Source organism: Doryrhamphus excisus, linkage group LG13 (genome assembly GCF_037039965.1).
Source record: "Doryrhamphus excisus strain RoL-2023G ecotype Guam linkage group LG13, RoL_Dexc_Guam_v1.1, whole genome shotgun sequence".
Classification (NCBI taxonomy): Eukaryota; Metazoa; Chordata; class Actinopteri; order Syngnathiformes; family Syngnathidae; genus Doryrhamphus; species Doryrhamphus excisus.
Genome location: NC_136369.1, coordinates 18,855,758 through 18,879,624, shown reverse-complemented (window position 1 = coordinate 18,879,624; position 23,867 = coordinate 18,855,758). Strand labels below are relative to the sequence as shown.

The window sequence follows — 23,867 nt, the reverse complement described above, 5'->3', positions numbered from 1 at the left end:
ATACCTCCAATGCCTCTTTTTTTTTTAATTGGCTTTGGCAGTGCAGCAGACTTGATTCTGCTTTATTATTATTATTATTATTATTTTACTTTTTTTTAATGGTAAAAATACTTGACTTGAGAAATGAACCATAAAATATGCCCCCCGCTTTGTCAGACAAAAAAAAAAAAAAAAAAAAAAAAAAAAACATAACTTAATGGTTAAAAGATGACATTAGCAGTCGGCGTAGCTAGCCCCGCCTCTACAAAACAGGTACAGCAGATTACAGCGACACTTTTAAACGGACGACATGGCGACGTAAATGATTCACAATGACTCGTCTTTCTTTTCGCTCGATGACTTGTCCATCCGTCCGGTTAAAGTCCGTGCTTGGTTTTTCATTTTTTTTTTTTTTTTTCTTTCAAATAAAGCTTTATCATTAAATAAAACAACGACAGATACGTGGCGGTCAGCTTCCGTTGACAAATGAAAGACGTCACAATTATTTAAGTAAACGGCGTCCTCGCTGGGACGACCCCCCCGCCCCCCCCACCAACCGCCCCCCCCCCCTGTACATATCCGTCTATAACAATGGACACTTGGAGTTCTTTGTATAACATTCTGACACACTTCTTAAGTGCAACGTTGGAAAAAGCAACCTGGAAATGCTGCTTTTTAAAGAGAACGTACTGTTCGTTGACAAAGGATTTTGGCTCAGAAAATGCTAACTTGCGAGAGGACTTGGGCATGGGCCTGGATCTGGGATTGGTGCTGCTGCTGCTGCTGCTGTTGTTGGGGGGCCGGCTGGGGGCTTCCGAGCGACGCGGTGGAATGCGGCGTACCGGGGGAGTGCTGCGGCGGGGAACACTGGGATTGCTGGAGATGTTGGATTTGTTGCTGATGCATGTGATGCTGCATCTGCATGTGCTGCATTTGCATCTGCTGCTGCTGCTGCTGCTGCTGCTGCTGCTGCATGTGGTGCTGCTGCAGCTGCTGCTGAAGGTGATGCTGGAAGTGCTGATGCTGCATCTGCTGCTGGATCTGCTGGTGATGCATCTGCTGCTGCTGCATCTGATGGTGCTGGAGGTGCATCTGATGCTGCATGGCATGCTGCTGCTGCTGCTGTTGCTGCTGCTGCTGCTGCTGCATGGGCGGGCTCATCTGCGACACTGCCGTCGACTGAGCCCCCGCCACCATCGACCCGCCCATCTGGCCGAGCATCTGCGGCGGCATCCCGGCGGGCATGTTCTGGTGGGAAACGGTGACCGAGGTGACGATCTGGCTGCCCCCTAGTCTCATCTGTAAGGGTTTGGGGGCGATGGCTCTGGGGAGAGCTTGTTGGAGAGCCTGGGAAGCTGAAGGCATGGAGGGGTGCTGGTTAAGGGGCGAGGGCAGCACCAGGCCCGGGGAGAGGCTCGTGGAGGCCAGGGTCTGCTGCACCGATCGGATCGTCTGCGCCTCGGCTGATTCCGCCGCAGCCTGAATCCGAGTGAAAACATTTAGAAACTCGTTTTCACTCTGCAAATAAATATTTTCGGATGATTCTCACCTTGGAAACCAGGCTAGCACGATACGCTGCCAGGGCCTTCAAATATTCTTTCTTGGCTGCCTCTGTTTTGCTTTTGTACACCTGAAATCCCACAATGAAAATGTGTTCAAGAAAGCCTGTTTATGAACGCACAATAATAATAATAGGAGCGTAAAAGTGACTATAGGGGTGCTATATCATGTCTTCAGGGCTCTAATGTAAAAAAAAAAATGTTTTTTAGTCAACTACAAATATATTTATTAATAATATTCATTCATTCAATTTCTACCGCTTTTCCTCACGAGGGTCGCAGGGGTGCTGGAGCCTATCCCAGCTGTCTTCGGGCGAGAGAGGCGGGGTACGCCAATCACAGGGCACATATAGACAAATAACCATTCACACTCACGGGGAGAACATGCAAACTCCACACAGAGATGGCCGAGGGTGGGATTGAACTCGGGTCTCCTAGCTGTGAAGTCTGCGTGCAAACCACTCGACTTCCGTGCAGCGTAACGGTGAGTTATTATGTCTTATTATTGCTTATCATGTTTACTATGTTAGGTAATAGGAGTGTAAAGGTGACTATAGGGGTGCTATATCATGTCTTCAGGGCTCTAATGTAAAAAAAACCTGTTTTTTAGTCAACTACAAAAATATTTATTAATAATATTCATTCATTCAATTTGTACCGCTTTTCCTCACGAGGGTCGCAGGGGTGCTGGAGCCTATCCCAGCTGTCTTCGTGCGAGAGAGGCGGGGTACGCCCTGGACTGGTGGCCAGCCAATCACAGGGCACATATAGTCAAACAACCATTCACACTCACATTCATACCTATGGACAATTTGGAGTCGCTAATTAACCTAGCATGTTTTTGGAATGTGGGAGGAAACCGGAACATGCAAACTCCACACAGAGATGTCCGAGGGTGGGATTGAGCTCGGGTCTGTCACAAAGAACAGATAAGTAAAAAAAAGAAAAACAAAAAAAAAAAAGCAGGCTTCACTACACATCTTAAAATAAAGTCTTGAGCTCTTGTGAGATTTTTTGTCTAAAATGATCATAATTAGGGCTGCACGGTGTTCGAGTGGTTAGCGCGCAGACCTCACAGCTAGGAGACCGTGCATGCGTGGGTTTTCTCCGGGTACTCCGGTTTCCTCCCACATTCCAAAAACATGCTAGGTTAATTAGCGACTCCAAATTGTCTGATCAGGTATGAATGTGAGTGTGAATGGTTGTTTGTCTCTGTTTTGTTAGATTTTCTTGGTTTCAGTTTTTAGTCGGTAACTGATATTTTCCGGAAACTTACCTATGTTGTTGGCTGGGAGGATAAGCGGTAGAAAATGAATGAATGATCCCAATTCATCCCAAAACCCCCCAAAAGTCATTCGAACAGTACCGTGGACTGTTGCGTTCTGCATTTTTTGGAGATAGAAACCATCCATTGCAGGGTTGGGCAAACGTTTTTACTCGCGGGCCGCATTCAGTTAACAAAATTGTTTATGTAACATAAACACTTTTTTCATTTATAAGTCGCTCTGGAGTATAAGTCGCAGGAACAGCCAACCTATCAAAAAAAGTGTGACTTATAGTCCGGAAAATGTGGTATTTTTTTTTACGTTTTTTACGTAGTTTGCCCACCCATGATCTATTGGCAAATAAGAGATCCTGCTATGACATAATTAGCGCTCCATCTCAACGCTATTAACCTCAAAGACCAACAATACTGTATCCGATCCCTCATAATGTCCTCCACGTACCTGCTTCTGCTCCTCCCCGAGGCCGTCCCACATGGAGGCAACGATCTTGGACACTTCCCCGAAGGTGGCGTTGGGGTTCTGGCCCTTGATGGCAGCCTGCGTGTCTCGGAAGAAGAGTGCGTAAGCCGACACCGGCTTCTGGGGCTCGTTTGGGTCTTTCTTCTTCTTCTTTTTGGGAGTCTTGGGCTTTTTCGTGGGATCGACGGGCGCTGGTCGCTTTTCGCCGACCACCTGAAAGGACGGAGGATGGACATGCTAATGCTAATGATGCTAGTATTTGATACCTTGTTGATTTAGTAAGTCGACCCCCTTACAAAGATTATTTATGGTCGATTTATTGTTATTAACTGAGAGAGACAAATACAAAGAAAAATACAGAAAAATAAATAATGCACGGGAAAGACCAAAGAGCTGTCAAAAGGACCATCAGCAATAAGCACATCCAAAATCAAAATTTGCTTACCCTATGGCCGTCCTCCTGGTCGTCTTCATTGATGGAGCTGGAAGGCGACGGCGTGGCCGACTTGCTGGCCGGTGGCGAGGGCGAAGTATGGGCGATGTTGTGTCCCCCCATGCTCAGGTTGAGCTGCGCGTTGAGATGCGACTGGTTGATGGTGGTCAGCTGATTCCGCGAGATCATCCCGTTGGGGCCGCTCATGTTGGCAATCGACTTCATCAGCATGGCCGGGTTTGCCGTGTACTGGCGAAGATGGCCCGGTCCGACGTTCTGTCAGAATGGATGGAAAATGCGAGGCATTGTTAATATGCTAATGTCGTATTGATCCGACGCTTTCATGTCAACTTGGATGTTGCACTTGGACCAAGCTCAAGAGGCTCCGTGTCTTTTTAAGTGTAAATGGGTCATGTTGATTGTTGTGTGGCAGATCGAGCGTCACAATGGCCGGCTTATGAATGTCTTGATTACGAGCCATGGTGAATTATTTTGACTCAAGCCACTGAGACATCACAATACAAACACACACACACACACACACACACACTAGTGCTCGGGACCTCCAGATAACGAACCGAGTACAGAACAACAAAGGGTTCTAGAATAATAATGTACTTCAGGAAACAAAAGTATTCAGTCATTCATTTTCTACTGCTTATTCTCACGATGGTCGGGGGGGGTGCTGGAGCCTATCCCAGCTGTCTTTGGGCGAGAGGCAGGGTACACCCTGGACTGGTCGCCAGCCAATCACAGGGCACATATAGACAAACAACCATTCACACTCACATTCATACCTTGGAATCGCTAATTAACCTAGCATGTTTTTGGAATGTGGGAGAAAAGTACCCGGAAGTATCCAAGTACCCGGAGAAAACCCACGCATACACGGGGAGAACATGCAAATTAAACACAGAGATAGCCGAGAGTGGAATTGAACCAGGAACCTAGCTGTGAGGTCTGCGCGCTAACCACACGACCACCGTGCAGCCACAACTAAACATTCATTCATTCATTTTCTACCGCTTTTTCCTCACGAGGGTCGCGGGGGGTGCTGGAGCCTATCCCAGCTGTCTTTGGGCGAGAGGCGGGGTACACCCTGGACTGGTCGCCAGCCAATCACAGGGCACATATAGACAAACAACCATTCACACTCACATTCATACCTATGGACAATTTGGAGTCTAGCATGTTTTTGGAATGTGGGAGGAAACCGGAGTACCCGGAAAAAACGCACGCATGCACGGGGAGAACATGCAAACTCCACACAGAGATGGCCGAGGGCGGGACCCGAACCCCGGTCTCCTAGCTGTGAGGTCTGCGCGCTAACCACACAACCACCGTGCAGCCACAACTAAACATATTTTGCATAATAAACATACAACCATAAAGCAGTAGACCCTGGACTGGTGGCCAGCCAATCACAGGGCACATATAGACAAACAACCATTCACACTCACATTCATACCTATGGACAATTTGGAGTCGCTAATTAACCTAGCATGTTTTTGGACAACATGCAAACTCCACACAGGCATGGCCGAGGGTGGAATTGAACCCGGCTTGAACTCCTTTGATCTTTTCCTGTTTAAATTTATCCCGGGTGCGTCCCTGACGTAACACGCAGTTCGAGACGTTCTTTGGTTTTAAAAATGGAGGCGAGCAATCGGCATTGGACTTTTGCGGAAAGTTTGTTTTTAAACAAAATTTCAAGACCGGAAGAACGAAAAAGTTATTCCAACAAGGGAAAGAAAAACTCGGTATCATGTGATGTTGATGTTTACGTTTTACTGCGAATGCCCCATTGACTATTCTGGTTGATTATAGCGGCGCATGTAGACAAGAGATTGGAATATTCCTTTCCATGGATACCATTGTTTTGGGAAAGGTCATTCGGAAAGAGAAAATCTTGTGGCTATTGCGACTGAACAATTGGTTTCAAGGGAATCAAGCTTGAAGAAAAGATGTGTCCATTTTCTAATGGGAACATTTGGTTACAACCACCTCGACTCTTCTCGAAGGAACAGTCAAACAAGCTGGTAAGAGCCTCGAAGGAACATCCACTCCTTAAACGAGACTTCGACACAACCTCAAAGTCCTTCACGAGGAACATCTTGTTCTTGAACGACTCTTCTTTGAAGGAACAACTGATTCTTGAAAGAGTCTTCGGGAAGGTGCATGTGTACATTGATTTGCACTGATTGCATCTGGGATTGAAATTCTAGGTGCTCCCGAGAGGTCCGGACTGATCAGAGAGCAAACATGGAACCGAGGAAGAGATGTAAAACGCCACACTGTGTTTGAATCCATCTGCTATTCCGAGGCACAAACTCAATTTTCCCCTAAATCAACACATCATAAACCAACGCATGAGGTTTTATTGAACGCGCCTTGGAGGAATATTGTATCACCCTTTAAGGATGGAGACATATTGGATGTGCTGTCCACTTGTCTCCTCTGTCATGAATACAATTTGTGGAGTGACGGAGTCAAGGTGGATGAAAAAAGTGTTTTGTTTTCTACCCGATGACAATTTACATACCCGCCTGGCTTCCATGCTTTTGTCGTCTTCATTACTGAAAACATGATTGCTTGCAGTAAAAAAAAACCCATGCACGCTGAGCTCATTAGTCCAGGCCATCTGTACGAGACATTTTGTTTGGAATATGCTGATTTGTTCATAATGCTCCTTGAACACGGTGCTGTTTTTGTTGGGGTTTTTTTTTTGTAGGTATTGCTGATATTTAGGAATTTTGGTGCAGGTTTTTGAAAAAATATGGTGGAAAATATGGTAAAAAAAATATTCAGTAGAAGAAAAGTCATTCTCTCTCAGGTTACTGCATGTTGTTATTTAATTGATGGTGTAATTTCCAGCCGTTAGTGTTTCAATGTTGCTCCACAATGTTGTGTGGAGCAATGTTTAGCTACGCTAATTATTAGTTCCACTCAGTCTTCATCAATCTAATATTGTTCAAAAAATGGTGAATGGTTTCATATATATTTAATATATTTCCTTGCGAAAATCCGCTATTATATTATGTATATACTGCGTCATTTCTGGATGTTAGTGTTCCAGTGCCGCTCCACAATGTTGTGTGGCCAATGTTCAGCTACGCTAATTTTTAGTTCCACTCAGTCTTCATCAGTTTAATATTGTTAAAAAAAATGGACAAATGAAAAATTAGCCCAAAAAAAAAAAGAAATTACACTCCACAATGTTGTGTGGTCAAATTATTAGTTTGGCATAGTCTGTCTGTTCTGGGAAGCTATGAAACTTTTTGCATTATTATGGTTTCATATATATTTCATATATTTCCTTGCAAAAATCTGGACGTTAGTGTTCCAGTGCCGCTCCACAATGTTGTGTGGCCAATGTTTAGCTATGCTAATTATTAGTTCCATTCAGTCTTCATCAGTCTAATATTGTTAAAAAAAGGACAAATGAAAAATTAGCGCAAAAAAAAAATGACACTCCACAATGTTGTGTGGTCAAATTATTAGTTTGGCATAGTCTGTCTGTTCTGGGAAGCTATGAAACTTTTTGCATTATTATGGTTTCATATATATTTCATATATTTCCTTGCGAAAATCCGCTATTATATTATGTACATACTGCGTCCATCATTTCTGGACGTTAGTGTTCCAGTGCCGCTCCACAATGTTGTGTGGCCAATGTTTAGCTATGCTAATTATTAGTTCCACTCAGTCTTCATCAGTCTAATATTGTTCAAAAAATGGACAAATGAGAAATTGGCGCACAAAAAAAAAATGACACTCCACAATGTTGTGTGGTCAAATTATTAGTTTGGCATAGTCTGTCTGTTCTGGGAAGCTATGGAACGTATTGCATTATTATGGTTTCATTTATATTTAATTTCCTTGCAAAAATCCGCCATTATATTATGTGCATACTGCGTACAACGTTGTGCCGCTCCACAATGTTATGTGGTCAAATTATTAGTTTGGCATAGTCTGTCTGTTGGTAAATTTTATTATAAGCAAGTAATGGTTGTATTTATGCAGCAACTTTTAGATCGTCTTTTCCGCTGTTCACTCCTGCATTAGCATTTTCCAGTGTGCGTTCCATAATGTTGTGTTTCTGATATGAAAGCTATGCAACTCAAGATGTTTATTTGCATCACTATTGTTTATTATTATTCTAAAAATGTATTACTAAAGGTTTCCATTTCTGGGAAGCTATGGAACTTTTTGCATTATTATGTTTTCTACGCTCCACAATGTTGTGTGGTCAAATTATTAGTTTGGCATAGTCTGTCTGTTCTGGGAAGCTATGGAACGTATTGCATTATTATGGTTTCATTTATATTTAATTTCCTTGCAAAAATCCGCTATTATATTATGTGCATACTGCGTACAACGTTGTGCCGCTCCACAATGTTGTGTGGTCAAATTATTAGTTCGGCATAGTCTGTCTGTTGGTAAATTTTATTATAAGCAAGTAATGGTTGTATTTATGCAGCAACTTTTAGATCGTCTTTTCCGCTGTTCACTCCTGCATTAGCATTTTCCAGTGTGCGTTCCATAATGTTGTGTTTCTGATATGAAAGCTATGCAACTCAAGATGTTTATTTGCATCACTATTGTTTATTATTATTCTAAAAATGTATTACTAAAGGTTTCGAATTCTGGGAAGCTATGGAACTTTTTGCATTATTATGTTTTCTACGCTCCACAATGTTGTGTGTGTTTATGCAATGCAACTTCGCTCTATCCAGTCTGCTTCATTTATTTGTTGTTCATCTGCATTAATACTGTTTAGCCATAATATGAATAATAATGCTTTTTGATGTTCCACTGTATTTCTACCGGTTTTACTTGTCCACAACAACAAAAAGGGTGCCTCAGTCATTTTGCAGGAGGGTGTTTGATTGGAATCAATGTGCAAAGATAACAGCTAATAATGACTCACTTGTCAAAGACTCATCTTGTTGCCTTGAGTGAGTGTGAATGCTAAGCTGTTACTCCCACCGCCGCACTCATTTACATTTTGATTGTGGTATTGTCGCCACTCGCCCGAGATATTTTGATAGTCATCGTAAATCTGCAAATAAGTCCTTATCTGGAGCTCGCAGACGCCCAGATGTGCTCTCCTGTGTGTGTGTGTGTGTGTGTGAGCTGGAATCTATCTAATCAATACATGTTCATTCACTTTGTGTTATTTCCGTCAGCATTGTTCAGCATCATCATTGTTGTAGTCACGGTTTATTCCGAGCATGCATCGCAAAATTTACAGTGAGTCACTTCAAATGGATGGATCACGCTTGAAAAGGAGTGGGAGTAGGAAATAGTAATGGAAAATGTTATATAAAATAAAATATCAATAACAAAATAAAAAATAAAATACAAATATTACACTATAATAATATAAATATATTTTTTAGACAGGCTGACATTGGTATATTGATTGGATGGGCTTTTTTAAAACCTTTAACATGGAAAGTAGTAGCTTTAGCTTGTAAAAAAAAGCCATGCAAACACGCACAACGCACACAGCAACCTACCTACTGCACCATGTGGGCATGCCCAGTAGCTTGTGGTACTCTTTCTCTTAACATTCTATTGTGTTTGTCGCATTTCTTCGAGATTGCTAAATATTTTGAGGGGTGAACATCCAATGTTTTATTGTTTATAGTTCATATTGTGGGATGCACGGTGGTCTAGTGGTTAGCGCGCAACTCGTCAATCCTCGGCCATCTCTGTGTGGAGTTTCCATGTTCTCCCCCTGAATGCGTGTTTTTTTTTTTCCGGGTACTCCGGTTTCCTCCCACATTCAAAAAAAAAAAAACATGCTAGGTTAATTAGCGACTCCAAATTGTAGGTATGAATGTGAGTGTGAATGGTTGTTTGTCTATATGTGCCCTGTGATTGGCTGGCCACCAGTCCAGGGTGTACTGCTTTATCGTTTTATGTTTATTATGCAAAATATGTTTAGTTGTGGCTGCACGGTGGTCGTGTGGTTAGCGCGCAGACCTCACAGTTAGGAGACCTGGTTCAATTCCACCCTCGGCCATCTCTGTGTTTAATTTGCATGTTCTCCCCGTGTATGCGTGGATTTTCTCCGGGTACTCGGATACTTCCGGGTACTTTCTCCCACATTCCAAAAACATGCTAGGTTAATTAGCGACTCCAAATTGTCCATAGGTATGAATGTGAGTGTGAATGGTTGTTTGTCTATATGTGCCTTGTGATTGGCTGGCCACCAGTCCAGGGTGTACCGAAGACAACTGGGGTAGGCTCCAGCACCCGCCGCGACCCTCGTGAGGATAAGCGGTAGAAAATGAATGAATTAATTTTTGTAGTTAGAGCACGGAAAACTTGTATTGACTTCCTAAAAATATATATATTTTTTAACATTAGAGCCTTCTAAACATGATATAACACCCCTATAGTCACCCAGTATTTTACCCAATATAGTAGACAATCAAGAAGTGATGGATAGTGGGAAGAGCTTTAAGATGCGTAGTGAAGCCTGATTTTTAGTGATTACTGATTTTTATTGTTGTTGCAGCTCGACTACCCAGCATGCCTTGCGGGCATTTGAAAAAAAAAACGTTTTAAGTTAGTTTAGAGCTCAGTCTGTGATTTATGTGATGCGTTATAGATGTGTTGTGTTTTCGTTTCGTTGCACCGTGAGCAAGTAAGTATGTCATCGTGCTATATAGACGACGCCAATGTCAATTTGTGCTCTCTCGGTAGACGGATGCCTAATTTTACCGCATATACTAAAAGTGTAAGTACTATAAGTGTAGTACTAACAAATAAATCAGCTGGTTGACACTCGCTGGGTGATACCAATCCGACGGGGCGATGACAGCGAAATTATATTGAAAAATCCGAATTTTGGCAGCGCGAGAGAGAAGCGAGAGAATTTATGAACAGTGGCGTGGCGGGCTAAGCTGTAAGAGCACTGAAAAGAATGTTAACAAGTTCAATTTCCATTCAATCAATGGCAGAGCTCTTGGAAATGTTCCATGGCAGGAGAGGGCTAAAAATCATCTATATGGTAATTATGAGCATGAATCCCCACAGTAACTTTCGCCAGCATGAAAGGTCAGTCCTATTAAAGATAGTTTATCAGCGCTCTGCACATATTCCTTTACTCGCCTTCTAAACGGCTACATCATTTTTATTTTTTCTCTCTCTCACACACACACACACACCTCCCACGTCCCTTTTTTTTTTTCATTTTCAGCTTAAGCCAAATGAGAAAAAAATGGAATTGTGAATGTTGTTAAAGGATATAATAGCATGAAGATAAACTGTTTTGCAAACAGCGGCTCCCTCTCTCCATCCACCGTGTCCACCTTTAACCTCTGAACTAAAAAAAAAAAAAAAAACAAATCTGTCATTCTCTCATCTCCCTGATGCATGATGGGTATTTAAAAACACTCAGTGTATTTTGAGGGCATGCCAGTGAAAGGTAAATTACAGAATCAATCACACAAGAAGGTCAGGCTGCATGAGTCTTCATTACAAGTATTGCACGGCCGCATGAATATCTTTCATTTCTGACCGAGCCGATGTGTCACTCAAGCTCTTCGTCAAGGGAGGAGAAGAAGAAGAAGAAGAAAAAAAAAATCCACTCTGTTAAATTGATGTACAGCTCATGTCAGTGCTTCACGGCTTGGAAGGTTTGATGTGATGCTTTCTGCAATGTGCGGTGAAGAGTGACGCTACTATATTGACAATATAATATTGTATAAATAAATAAAAAAAATATATATACATTATATATATATATATATATATATATTAATATTTATATATTATATTTATATTATTTTATATTATATTATTTTATATATAATATAATATAATTGTTTTGTAATATTAAATATTATATATATATATATATATATTATATTATATATAAATGAAACTTGGAAGGTTTGATGTGATGCTTTCTGCAATGTGCTGTGAAGAGTGACACTACTATATTGACAATATAATATGGTATAAATAAAAAAATAAAAAAATATACATTTAATATATATATATATATATAATAATATTAATTAATATTATTTTATATTATATTATTTCATATATATTTTCATATATATATGGTGAAGAATGACGCTACTATATTGACAATATAATACTGTATAAATAAATAAATAAATATATATATACATATATATATTAATATTTATTAATATTATTTTATATATAATATAATAACATTATTTTATATTATTAAATATTATATTAATTATTATTATTTATTTGATATATATTTATTATACATATTTATGTATGTATTTACTAATATAATATATATTATATATGAATTTAATATAATTATAATATAATTTAATTTCATATATATTACTATATATTACTTATATAATATATATATTATATATATATATTATATATCTTACAGAAAAAACGTGGTAATATTAAGAGATCAAACGAATATAAGAGATCAAAACGAAAATCAAACGAAACTAAATAAATAGGTTTTGGAAAAATAGGTTTAGAAAAAAGTTATGATATTATTTTTGTCAAAAAAAAGAGAATAAAGTCCTAATATTGCTCGAAAATTGTCATCTTACAGAAAAAAAGTAATCGTTTTTAAGTCAAAATAAGTTCAAATATTTTCATGGGAAAAACAGTTGAAATATTAAATAAACATAATTTTCTAAAGTTCTAAAAAAATAATGTTGCGAATTTTGGAAAATTAATTTGGAAAATTTTGTAATATTAGGAGGACATTATAAAGACATTATTAAAAAATAAGCTGTCATCTTCTGGGAAAAAAACATTTTGTGGGAATAAAGTCAAAATATTGTAATATCATAATAATGTAATTTTCAGAAGCATCAAGTTGAAATGTGAAAAAAATGAGAAACAAAATTAAAACTTAAGTTGCAAGTTTTGGAAAATTAGGTTGAGAAAAGTGTTATGATATTACGAGAATAAAAACGTAATTTAATGGAATATATATATATATATATATATATATATATACACACATATACGTATATAATAACAATACAACTGCATCTGCAATATGCATATTCAATAACAGTATGCTTGTCATGCACAGTGGACTACATATTCTAATAACATTAATGTTCATTTTTTAGTGTTTCATAAGTAGTTTTTGTGGTGTTTTATTTGTCTTTAGATGACCATTATTTACAAGGACAGTACTATCGGGTTTGGAAAATACACAAGCTATGACAGCCTTCAGCGTCCTTTTGACCCTGAACGGGATGAGCGGCGTGGGACACGGTGAAATGGACGGACATGATATTAAATGGAGTAAGGCGATATCTCCTGCGTTACAAGACAACTACTGTATGCTTGACACCCAATCATAAAAACAACAGACACACACGGCCAATTTATCTGCGTCCTTGCACATGTCAGGACACACCCACGATGCAGCAAAGGCACCAGGTGTTTGTGGAAATAAGATGAGACCCTCGCTGTGTGGTGGCCACGGAAGGGAGGGGACGGGGGGGGGGGCTATTTTGCTTTTGAGGCAGCATCACAAACCGGGGAAAGGGAACATGCTGGGACACAAAAATGAAGAGTCAGAAGCTTGTTAGGGGAGCAGATGAAATAAATAATGAGAAGATGTATCTGCCCTGCATCTGTGGACAATTTGCAAAACGTACGCCTCCCCATTATGGCGCGGGAATTAGCTCAGGAGGAAATAAGCATGGCGACTATTCACTGCTTCCCATCAGGTCGTCATGAAGGCTCCACTTTGTGGACGCCATCATGCTAACGCTGGTGTGGACCACACTTTGATGTGGTTGCAACTTCATTTTTACATGAAATTCCTCGGAATATTCTGGCTTTATTCTTACAAGAATATGACTTTTTTTTCAATTATGACTTTGTTTTCCTGATAAAAAAAATTCCTAAAATTCCTAAAAAAATTATAAAATTTTCCCCAAAATAATTTTCTTTGTTTTGCTCACATAATACATTATTACAGCTTAATGTTAAAAAATAATGTTTCTTTCATATTTGACTTTATCTTCACAAAAATGACAACTTTTATCCTTGTTTTCCATTAAATTACGTTTTTATTCTCGTAATATCATAACACTTTTCTCAACCTAATTTTCCAAAACTTGCAACTTAATTTTTAATTTAGTTTCTCATTTTTTTCACATTTGAACTTGATGCTTCTGAAAATTACATTATTATGATATTACAATATTTTGACTTTATTCCCACAAAATGTTTTTTTTCCCAGAAGATGACAGCTTATTTTTTAATAAGGTCTTTATAATGTTCTCCTAATATTACAAAATTTTCCAAATTAATTTTCCAAAATTCACAACATTATTTTTTTTAGAACTTTAGAAAATTATATTTATTTAATATTTCAACTGTTTTTCCCATGAAAATATTTGAACTTATTTTGACTTAAAAACGATTACTTTTTTTCTGTAAGATGACAATTTTCTAGCAATATTAGGACTTTATTCTCTTTTTTTGAAAAAAATAATATCATAACATTTTTCTAAACCTATTTTTCCAAAACCTATTTATTTAGTTTTGTTTGATTTTCGTTTTGATCTCTTATATTCGTTTGATCTCTTAATATTACCACGTTTCCCTTTAATATTTCAACTTCATACTTCAAAAAATTACATGTTTTTTTCCTCATAATGTTATCACTTTATTCTACTGATATCATATTTTTTCCCAACCTTATTTTTCAAAATTTGGAACATTATTCTTCGTTTTGTTTCTCATAATATTGCTCCTTAGTGCCAAAATAACTTTTACATTTTTTCTTTAATATTTCAACTGAATGCTTCTAAAAATGACACGTTTTTCCTAATAATCTTATGACTTTATCTCGTAAAATTATGATTTTTTTTCCTCATAAGATGACATTTTTTCCCCATAATATCGTGACTTTATTCTCCTAATATTTCAACTTTATTGTCATAAAAAATTGCTTTTTCCAAGCTTCTTTAAATAGTTTTTTTAGTATGTACCGTGGGCCCCCAAAACCAAACACGGAAATAATCCTTTTTCACACTTTTTTTTAGAACTTTAGAAAATGATGTTTATTTAATATTTCAACTGTTTTTTCCCTGAAAATATTTGGACTTATTTTGACTTAAAAACAATTACTTTTTTTTCTGTAAGATTACAATTTTCTAGCAATATTAGGACTTTATTCTCTTTTTTAAAAAAATAATATAATATTTTTCCCAACCTAATTTTGCAAAACCTATTTATTTTGTTTGTTTGTTTTTCTTTAATATTTCAACTGAATGCTTCTAAAAATGACACTTTTTTCCTAATAATCTTACAACTTTATCGTGTAAAATTCTGATTTTTTTCCTCATAAGATGACATTTTTTCCCATAATATCATGACTTTATTCTCCTAATATTTCAACTTTATTGTCATAACATAACTTAGCTTCTTTAAATAGTTTTTTTAGTATGTACCGTGGCCCCCCCAACACCAAACACACCAATAATCCTTTTTCACGCTGAAGAGTGCAGGAGGGAAAGTTGATGAAAAATGTAATTGCCAGATTGTAGCGCTCATTTGTTTTCCTCTGCGGCCACAACAACCAGCGGAGAACGTAATCATGTATATAAGGTTGTCATTGCTTTATCAGCACGGGCAACAATGACAAAACACCTCTCTTACTGCCTCGTAAATCACAGAGAACAGCTCTTATCTCCTTTCAAAGTTAGCTCTCGGAGATAAAAAAAAAAAAACACAGGTGAATGGAGTGACGACACCATTGTCGCAAGACTTTTGGGGGAAATCAATCCCATTTGGAAAAAGAGGGGGAATGAAGGAGCCCAATGTGCACCGGCCGATAACAACCTGCTTTCTCTACTAGCGCACTCCAATCAAGACACATGAGCCATGCAAATGGTCTTAAAAGAGGAATAATGTCGGGGAATCAAATCTAATCCTCCAGCAAGTCGTGAGAACGGTCCGGAATGTAATTGTGTCAAGGTTCCTCCAGATGTAGGAGGCTTAACTGACCGTGAAATGAAAATTCTTTAGGCAGGAGCCTAGTGGGGGCTCGCTTACTGTACGCAACGTGGATGTTTTAAAAGCGGCAATTATCTCGCCAGGCCACGCAGCACGAAGGCAGTAAAAGTTTATAGTCCTTTCCCCCTCCATATGGAATGTAAATAAATACAGTGGAACATGAGAAGAAAATATGACTCAAAAGTCAAACTAAACTTGGGAGTTCAGAAGTGACGTCAAAGTGTGACGATAACCATAGAAAAGGAAACGGGACTTGAGCATCTGGCTGATTAGTACAACAGTAACGTAAATAGCATATTTTTGTAAGTACATTTTTACTTTTACTTTGGATTTTTTTGTTTTTTTTTGTACAAAAAGACAGTGATAGCAAAGTGTGATGATAACCATAGAACAGAGATTCAACTTGGGTTGACATAGAAAGTGTGTCTGCTTTTTTGTGGTTCCACCACAGTGACGACAACCACAAAACAGGACGTGGCCAAATAGGAAAGTGATGCTAACGTAAATAGCATGTTTCAATGACGCCACTACAGAGAAGTACCTGAAAAAAAAACTGTGGCGATAACCATAGATTCGGAAATTGAACTTTTGGCGACATAGGAATGATTAAAGATTAGCAAATATAACATTTGTCATCTCAGGGTGAGTACTTTTACTTGATTTAGTTTTATTGTACAGTTCTTCATTTGTCAGAATGTTACTTAGTAATTACTGAGTACTTTTACTTGATTTAGTTTTATTGTACAGTTTTTCATTTGTCAGAATGTTATATAAAACAGTGCCTGTACAGCTGATACAGGTTTGATGATCCATCTACATTATTTACTACTTCACTACTTCCTAGTATAAAGTATTGAACCAGTCATGATGTGTAATATATATCACTATATTGACCGTTACTATGGTACCCATTATGTCATTGTATGGTCATATCACCTCGTACTTCGGTACGTGACAAAAAAACAAACAAAAAAACTTAAACTATATTAGGAAAGCAGGAAGTGAACAAATGACAGATTAGCAAATATAACATTTGTCATCTCAGGGTGAGTAGTTTTACTTGATTTAGTTTTATTGTAGTTTTTCATTTTTCAGAATGTTACTTTAAACAGTACCTGTACTTCATCTACATTATTTCATACTTCACTACTTCCTAGTATAAAGTATTGAACCAGTCATGATGTGCTATATATATCACTATATTGACACTTACTATGGTACCCATTATGGCATTGTATGGTCATATCACCTAGTACTTCGGTACGTGACAAAATTTAATTTAATTTAATTTAATTTAATTTAATTTATTTAAATAAAATTTTATTTAATTTATTTTAATTTAAATAAAATTTAATTGAATTTAATTTAATTAAAAAAAACTTAAATTATATTAGGAAAGCAGGAAGTGAACAAATGTATCAGTTACTGATTGTAAAAGTACCAGATGGAGGGGTAGGATTTAATAAGCTTTGCTTCTTCCTACTCCTTTTGGACATGTGGAACTGTGAACTGATTATGTGATGCATTCAATTGCAATCTGATGCATGTTCAAATGAAATAAAACCATTACCATTACCACAAATAACTGATATTTCTGTTATTTAATGATATAAAAAACATCTGTACACGGGTATCTCAATATCATCATCAAGCCAATCATATTCTTGTCCTTTCCGTTCCACTCTGTCCAAAATGAATGTGCCATTTGTATCTAATACGTCTGAAAGACAAGCAAGTCAGTCAGCCGGATGACATTTCCATTTTTCCTCCTCGCCGCTTCGATACCGCTGTGGCATTTAAGAACACCTTTTCCAACCCGAGACAACAATCTCGCACCAGTCTCTTGCTGCAAAACGTTACATTTTTACAGCTTAAAATGTACTGTACATTAAATAAAAATAAACTAAGGCCTGTAAATGGGCAGTGGACATCCATGGTATTGGTCCTATTGTTATTGTTCATGATTCATGCTAAAAACATAAACACTGTAGCAGCACTCACCAGTGGTTGTCCATTGCTGAGAGTCATCCCTTCCTGGTCCATCATGTTGCGGGAGATGGTGATAGATGGCAGATCCAGGCTCTGGGGGGGGAACTGAGGGATGAAGGAACCCCTGTGCTGGGCCGCCGGCTCTGGCATTGTCCCGAAAGGTGACTCTCCATCCGACAGACCAAGACCTGGTTCCATTTCAGGTGGAGGTGTGATGGGAGGGATCTCAAACTCCTCGTCGCCTAGACTTGGGGTGTGAAATGTCTAAAGGAAAGACAGGAAGTGGGAAAATATAGAGACATGGATTCAAAAACGGAGGATTTTCTTCATGTAAAATTAACTTTTTAACTTCTTCAATTCCAAAAAACATAATTATAAGTTTTTCATAAAACCGAATGCCCAATCTCAACAACATATTAACATGTCTTCTACGTATTTTTGCGTATTCATATCAGTAATGTTACTAACACGCAAATACCAGACTCGATCGCCACAACGACACCCTTTTATTGCAGGTTTGGATTATCTCACATTATCTCACAGGCACAATAATCCCCAATAAAAACAGACTTCCATCACTTCCTGTTAGCCCACCACTCAGGTCCCCTAAACACCACATTTATTGCAACACACAAGCATTACTTTTACTCTTATTATGTATAATATATAATGTAATACTGTAAAGGTGACTATATTTATTATTATTATTTCATGTCTAGAGGACTCTAATAATGTTGATTTAATGATTTAAGAATGCTAACAATGTTAACATGCTCATGTTAGCTTGCTAACACCTAGCATAATAGCCCTAAGTGCGTATTCACAAAAATTGCAAAAAAAATCCGAGCATGCTCAAGTTAGCATGCCAGAAATGTTAACATGCTAAGGTTAGCATGCTAAGGTTAGCATGTTAACCCATAGCATAATAGTATCTACCTATGAAAATGGCTACTATGGTATTATGCTAATGTTAACATATTGCAATGCTAACACGCTAATGTTAGCATGCTAAGTAGTGCTAAGTAGTAAGTATTTATATAATGTAAGTGTTGAAAATGAAAATGGCGATTAAAGTTAAATGTACTGAGGGGCTGCACGGTGGACAAGTGGTTAGCGTGCAGACCTCAGCTCGGAGACCCAAGTTCAATTCCACCCTTGGGCATGTGTGGAATTTGCATATTCTCTCTGTGCATGTGTGGGTTTTCTCCGGGTACTCCGGTTTCCTCCCACATTCCAAAAACATGCTAGGTTAATTAGCGACTCCAAATTGTCCATAGGTATGAATGTGAGTGTGAATGGTTGTTTGTCTATATGTGCCCTGTGATTGGCTGGCCACCAGTCCAGGGTGTACCCCGCCTCTCGCCCAAAGACGCTCCCCGCGACCCTCGTGAGGATAAGCGGTAGAAAATGAATGAATGAATGAAATTCTGCTTGGTGGAAATTCACTTATCACAGTCGGGTCTGGAACCAATTAACCGCAATAAATGAGGTGATTAGCATTAAAGCTACAGACACAACAAAACATCCTCTTCCCAGTAGGGTTTACTAAAAGCACTTTTAAACTTCCACTACATTACTGTAGCACCTCTGAGACGTTGGTTGAAAACTATTATAATATGGGACCTTTATAGAGAGGCCATATGCTTGTAAAATGTAACATTTCCGAAATAGCGTCCACTTTGAGGACCATAAGGGGAAAAAAAAAAATGAAGCGGCAATCACAAGAGAGTGAGAGGATGCGTGATAAAGCCACTTAATCTCTAGGATGCAAGATGTTTGGCTTGAAGTGCGCTGAGAATACACGTCGCCGAGGTTTAAAGAACATTTTCACTGATGAATACGCCCGGCCAGGAGTGTTTCTTTTTGTCCCCCCCTGCACCCCCTGCACCCCACCCTCGCTTGCACTCTTAAATCTGCTCATCAAACAGTCTAATCCTTCTTGCCGTTCGAAATTAAAGCTTTCGGATACGCTTAATTTGCTTACGCGCTTTCTCGGAGACGGGAATGTTCGCACACTTAGGTCTTGTTTTGCTTTAAGCCACTCTGTGCAGAGCCTGTATATTCATATGCTCACAATGACCGCATGGCAGGTCCACATGAATGCAACATGGGGGCCTTGCAGCCTGGTGTCAAAAGGTGCTGGTGAGTTCTTAAAAAAAAGCTTCGAGAAAGGAATTTCAAAGCAAAGAAGCTCAAAATGATCCGTCGACATGTATAAGCCAAGTAGTTATTTGGGAACCGATGGAAGGTAGAATCACTGCAACTCAGAACTCTTCTGTTCAAGGACGTTCTCGACATGGACGGAATTGGCTTGAAAGCCCCGAAAATGAAACAATTATAATAATCGCGGAGGCACACTTGAGCGTCTTTTTCAAAGCACCTACATTTACTTTTTAAGAATGGAGAATCCGTGACACGCTCGCCACCTTTTTTCTAACTCTCCATCGACACGCCGACAGCCTTGAATTATCGTGTCAGGTGTAAAAACCTCATCATGTCCCGAAAAAACATTCCCCTGAATGGATGTATTTGTTCATGGAGATCTTCTACTGCTGAAGCGCTGCCCATGAAAATGGTGGAAATTTGACAAAATGTGTTGCCTGTGCTATTTTGTTGTACAAATAGTACAACTAATGACTTGAAATTTCTCACACAGGTCAATCTTCTCGACAAAACAAACATTGTAACTTTAAAGTGTGAAGCTAAATCGCTACAGAATTTGGTTCACACATTTAGGGGACTGACATGTGCATGAGTGTAAAATCTGAGCGAAAGTGGTTGAAAAACAGGGCCGCCATTAAGGGAAACCACTTATAAACACAAACAGAATTTTTTTATATTTTTTATTATATATATATAATTTTTTAATATTATATATATTATAATATATAATTTGATAATATATATAATATATATTTTATTTTTTTATATTATATTATTATAATTATAATAATATAATATAAATTATTATATTGTACTATATTAATATTATCCTATACTTTAATACCTCGATTTTCATTACTATTTACGACTATATTTGTTTCAATAGTGACAAAAATGAATGAATGAATGAATGAACATGCAATTTGACTCCCTGTTTTGTGAGATTTTCTTGCTTTCAGTTTCTAATTCTCCTTTTTTTTAGTCGGGAACTGATATTTTCCGGAAACTTGTTCTACTGCTGATTACTAAAGAACTCAAAAATCGGAGTCTATCCCAGCTGTCTTTGAGTGAGAGAGGCGAGGTACACCCTGGACTGGTCCCCAGCCAACAGCAACCAACAACCAACAGCCAACAACATAGGTAAGTTTCCAGAAAATATCAGTTCCCGACTAAAAAAAGGAGAATTCAAAACTGAAACAAAGAAAATCTAACAAAACATTCACAAGGGTGATGGGAGGGTCACAAGGGTGCTGGAGCCTATCCCAGCTGTCTTCAGGCGAGAGGCAGGGTACACCCTGGACTGGTCGCCAGCCAACAGCAACCAACAGCCAACAGCCAACAACATATGTAAGTTTCCGGAAAATATCAGTTCCCGACTAAAAAAAAGGAGAATTAGAAACTGAGAGCTGCTTTGTAAATACAGTCTCAAACATTATTAGAGCCCTGTAGGCATGGAATAACATCCCTATAGTCAACTTTACACTTCTAGTATTCTAACGAGCAAGCTGGCGAGCTCACCAATTAGCCTCAAATGTATTCTTTCGAAACTTTCATTCAGTCATTAATTTTCTACCTTTTATCCTTATGAGGGTCGCGGGAGTGCTGGAGCCTATCCCAGCTGTCTTCAGCCAATCACAGGGCACATATAGACAAACAACCATTCACACTCACATTCATACCTATGGACAATTTGGAGTCGCCAATTAACCTAGCATGTTTTTGGAATGTGGGAGGAAACCGGAGTTTCACACAGAGATGGTCGACGGTGGGATTGAACTCGGGTCTCCTAGCTGTGAGGTCTGCGCGGTAACCACTCGACCACTGTGCAGCCCATACAAATATTTTATTTTAAAAAAAGTTGCAGTGATGGGAAGAAATTTGTGCAAAAATTTTTCAGATTGCCTGATAAAAATCTGTAGGGTCAACGACCTTGAACCTTTTTTGAGCTCAAGATCCCTGGTCTCGACCATGACCTTGGTTATCATCCCAATTTATCTAAGTTCTTGTCATTGAAATGTCATTCAAACGTACCTTGAAGAATGATAGAATGATTACCAGGATACAGTATAAGTAATTTACCCAAATAAGGCCCATTGTCCATTATTAGTATTATGGAACAACAAGGAAGTTGATGACCAGTATCATTGCTGCAAATGTTAATGATGATACAAATCAACATCAGCACCACAGGCCTTTAAACCGTTCAGATCACATTTGCAACAAGAAGATGAAAAACGTCTTCTGTCCATGACGAAAGACACGCTCCTCGGGGGGATGGAGGTGGGGGATGGGGGGGGGTCTCAGATCCTGCTGAACGCCGCCGAGTGTCACAGTGTTGCTGTGAGTCATTTCAAATACAGCCAAGCTAATCCCCACTGAGAGAAAAGGCTGTGATCGCAGATGAAGAAATGCAATGTTCATTCTTCTCCTCATCATCATCATCATCATCATCATCATCATGGCCTGGTTATCCATTGAAACGGTTGTGGAAAAGCTCAGGAGTGCCAAGCGCTCAGACAGACGCTGGCATGGGAGCAGAAGCAGTCACCAGAGTCCAAGGTATGAGATGCTTGAGCTTGTGGTTGGAAAAGATCACCCAGGGACACAATTCAGGTAATTGAGCATCTTTCTGTGGTGGAGAAAACCCATATAGACCTGAATAGACCAGGGGTGGGCAAACCTCGGCCCGGGGGCCACATCCGGCCCGCCAAGTGTTTGAATATGGCCCGCCCGTTTTTCATTTAAACTCAACGTAAAAATAAAAATAAAAATAAAAATAAAAATAAAAATAAAAATAAAAATAAAAATAAAAATAAAAATAAAAATAAAAATAAAAATAAAAATAAAAATAAAAATAAAAATAAAAATAAAAAAAAAAAAAAAATAAAAATAAAAATAAAAATAAAAATAAAAATAAAAAAAAAACAATGAGTATAAAACAGAGTAAAAGATACATTAAAATCCACAATCCACATATTATATTATATTATATTATATTATATTATATTATATCATATCATATCATATTATATTATATTATATTATATTATATTACATTACATTACATTACATTACATTACATTACATTATATTATATTATATTATATTATATTATATTATATTATATTATATTATATTATATTATATTATATTTTTACTTGGGGTATTTGTAATATAATATAATATAATATAAAATAGTATAATATTATATAAAAATAATAATAATATTATAATAATAATATAATATAATATAATATAATATAATATAATATTATATTATATTATATTATATTATATTATATTATATTATATTATATTATATTATATTATATTATATTATATTATATTATATTATATTATATTGTATTATATTGTATTATATTATATATTTTTACTTGGGGTATGTGTACATGTGGCGCCAATCAGTTTCACCATTTCGACTGTGATGAACAAGCGCTTGCATTTCCTCCTTTTTAGGGAAAACTGAAATTAAAAGGTCAGAAAATCCCACAATTGGATTTTTAGGCTCCACGAACGTTGTTGACATAAATAAACGTAAATAAACGTAAATAAACAGCAAAAAAAATGTTTTTGGTTTTAAAAGGGTCATGTGTAAAGAGTCTCCTTAACTCCGTCCATTAATGCTTATCTTGTTTCTGGGTGAAGAACAAATAGGAAGAAACCAAAAGTGCTATTAAAGCGATGGCAGACAATGTACATTAAATAAAGTCAATACAGCCTAAAGGGATGCCAGGTGAAATATCCCCAATCTCCATTTGGAGTGGGCGTAATTGAAGATACTCGACAAACGGGATTAATGGACAGATGGGCAACTTGTAACCGATCAGCTTTTTTTAAAAACATTTTATGTAGCCATGTTTTGAACAGCACTGGAGAGATATAATAAGTAGCATTTGGCTGATGTCATATGCACATTGCACAAGAGCAATAAAGAGCTTACAGAAACAAACCAAAAAC

The 23,867-nt window shown here is 37.8% G+C and overlaps 1 protein-coding gene across 1 annotated transcript in view; it reads right to left on the bottom strand.

Annotated features, from left to right (window-relative positions):
- Nucleotides 1–555: 555 nt before the first annotated feature.
- The window catches only part of tox3 (TOX high mobility group box family member 3), a 73,295-nt gene continuing 49,983 nt past the window's right edge, over nucleotides 556–23,867 (bottom strand). Inside the window, exons 3-7 of the mRNA XM_058088838.2 lie at nucleotides 17,739–17,990; nucleotides 3,729–3,992; nucleotides 3,266–3,496; nucleotides 1,529–1,609; nucleotides 556–1,458 (exon numbers count right to left, since the gene is read on the bottom strand). Coding sequence (XP_057944821.2) covers nucleotides 694–1,458; nucleotides 1,529–1,609; nucleotides 3,266–3,496; nucleotides 3,729–3,992; nucleotides 17,739–17,990 — 1,593 coding nt within the window. The 3' untranslated portion in view covers nucleotides 556–693. The remainder of the gene's footprint in view (nucleotides 1,459–1,528; nucleotides 1,610–3,265; nucleotides 3,497–3,728; nucleotides 3,993–17,738; nucleotides 17,991–23,867) is intronic.